This window comes from Carcharhinus amblyrhynchos, unplaced genomic scaffold, assembly GCF_965287045.1.
Source record: "Carcharhinus amblyrhynchos unplaced genomic scaffold, sCarAmb.v2.hapA scaffold_39, whole genome shotgun sequence".
NCBI lineage: Eukaryota > Metazoa > Chordata > Chondrichthyes > Carcharhiniformes > Carcharhinidae > Carcharhinus > Carcharhinus amblyrhynchos.
Genome location: NW_027649780.1, coordinates 739,680 through 742,222, shown reverse-complemented (window position 1 = coordinate 742,222; position 2,543 = coordinate 739,680). Strand labels below are relative to the sequence as shown.

General features: G+C 39.7%; 1 protein-coding gene across 1 annotated transcript; it reads right to left on the bottom strand.

The window, feature by feature from the left end:
- Positions 1–611: 611 nt before the first annotated feature.
- LOC145335643 (putative G-protein coupled receptor 139) lies at positions 612–2,237 on the bottom strand. Its single transcript, XM_080181444.1, has 2 exons — positions 2,168–2,237; positions 612–1,519 (listed from the first exon to the last, which is right to left on the bottom strand). The coding sequence occupies exons 1-2, from the start codon at positions 2,235–2,237 to the stop codon at positions 612–614; spliced, it is 978 nt and encodes a 325-aa protein (XP_080037570.1).
- Positions 2,238–2,543: the final 306 nt, after the last annotated feature.

Below are 2,543 nucleotides of genomic sequence, written 5' to 3'. Positions count from 1 at the left end.
TTTCTCCTGTAGTTGCTGCGTGGTGAAGATCATGTCCTTTGTGTCCCCTAGTGTGTGGAATACACATTGGCATTCTGAAAGAGCTCTTCATAGAGTTACCAAAAAAATCAGTGAGAAGTGTAATTAAATCAAATAGTTCTGAATTTTGTGTTCCAGTGTCACAATCGGTTAACACGCGATACTTATACAGCAGTGTATCCGACGGACTATGCCAAGGCTGTGAGTTAGAGCCTCACTTACAACAGGCACTTTATTGCAGTTACAACATGTCGGTAATGGGGGCTGGACTCTGGCATTCAAAGTACCGTTTACAGCAGATAACGTTGCAATGAAAACAACAGACAAAGACTCCCGTACTGATTTATTAATCTCACCTATCCTGGGAGTCTGGAAGACTCAGTGCATGTCTCTCTCATTGCTTGCAGCTTGGCTTCTGGAACTATAAAAGTCGAGAAAAGCTCAGTGATTGGACATGATGTTGAATTTCAACTGGTAAATATCTGAAAATGATTCACAAATTCTGCTCCCCGTGGGTGGGAACAAGGAGAGAGACATGGAGAAACATGACAAATTGTAAGTGTTAATGCCATTTCCGTCCAATTATTAATATGTTATTTAATACATTTTTGAATGAAGTTAAATGGATACATCACTGAATTCTTTAACTCCTCTCTGAACTTGCCCTGTGTCGCTGCATAAATACAGGTGTTGCTGCAACAGCTGAAAAGCTGCAGCATGTACCCGCCTTCCTGCAGAATAAACCTTGGGTCAGTGAAATCTGAACCTGCAAAATACTTACCTTTGGAAAATCTCACGTACAGCAGATTTATAACATAGGTCAGCCATAAGAGGATAAAGGTGCTCGATATAGACAGCAGCAAAATTATCGACTTTCTCCTGCTGTCCATCTCTGGGTCGATATGCTTCTCCCCATTCCCGTGGGCCCGGAGTCTCCTGCGAGCCCTATTGGCTGCGAGAATGTGTCTGACTGTCAGACCATTGAGCAAAAGTATCAGAACAAAAGGCACACAAGGAGTGAGAATGCGGTCCAGCCAGTCAAACGCTGCCCAACCAGGTGATGTGTAAAAAGATGCTTTCATGCGGCAAAACCACGGCTGATTGTCTATTTTGTATAACGGCTCATATATAAAATAACAGGGCACATTTTTAACACAGCTCAGACAACAGACGGTTCCTATAACAACAGCTGCAGTTTTCTCAGTGCAATACTTTGCTTTCAACTTCTGGTAACAAATGGCCACGCATCGATCAAAGGTAAAAGCAACCGTTAACCAAACGGAACTATCTCTGGCTGCATAGGTGAGGACAGCACTGGCACTGCAGCCCGGTGTGGTGGTCAGAAATGTAATCGGGAAGTAAACTCCACGGATCCGATTCAATATCACCGCAGTGATGACCACGAGGAGATCCGTCACTGCCATGGACACCAGGTACTGAGTGATACATCTGGAGAGACCACATCTTCCTCTGGATAGGATCAAAATCGCAACGAAATTAGCTGTTACAAAACAAAAAGAAACCCTTGTCATAAATATGACAATACCTTATTACAACATGGACACAATGACTTGTTGATGCCTTAAAACAAAGACGCATGATAAATATGTTATTGCAGTAATTTCCATAAAATGTCCTACGTTAAGGTAAAGGATTAAACAATGAACATCTTTCTGTATGAAATTATCTGAGACAATTAAAGTTCAAACAAATGTATAATAAATACATCCCTGCTGAATATTTCTGGGGAAAAAGAAACAAATGGTTTAAATGAAGACTTGTGAAATGAACATGTAAGTGTTACAGTTCATATAGAATATCCTTACTTTATTGAAAATATTGCAAATAAAAATGGTAATGCAACACGTCACATTGATACTTTAAAGAAATATTTGCACGATAAATACAGTACATTTATGCCTTATGTGGAACTGTGATACCTTGAGCTTGTACAATGCATACTAGACTATGATAACTTCCATAGAAAATCTCTGCCTGAAATATGAACTTGCAGTAAAACTTCGCTAAAAAACCTGATCTGCAGCAAGTATAACTTTAGAAGACTTAAGCAATGATTGTTTTGCTGAAGTCTAACAGCAATAAATCAAACAAATCCTTGCGTGATAAATAGCTAACTGCAATATCATACCTGGAACAGCGATAGCTGCAAAGACAGGATAGTAAATAGCAACTATTGGACCTGTCACTGGAGCATGCATTTCTGCAAAAACTGCTGGTCCAAGCAAACAATGAATGGTCTGGATGTTTTCAAATGCTATATATACCTGATGTTAACTCCAGTTGAACAATTATGTTGCATTAGTTACAGTTCGCAAAACAAACAAATTAAGGAAATCACTTACTCTTGTCTGAACAGGGTTCAGAACGATATATATGCAATCTCTATTATGATATTGGCATTGTTTCTCGGAATAAATAATAATTTTAATATTGACATGCAAAGGTAGAACTGAGCCACTAAAAACCAGGCAAGATTGGGAGAGGGTGGGGCTGCGGGGGATGCT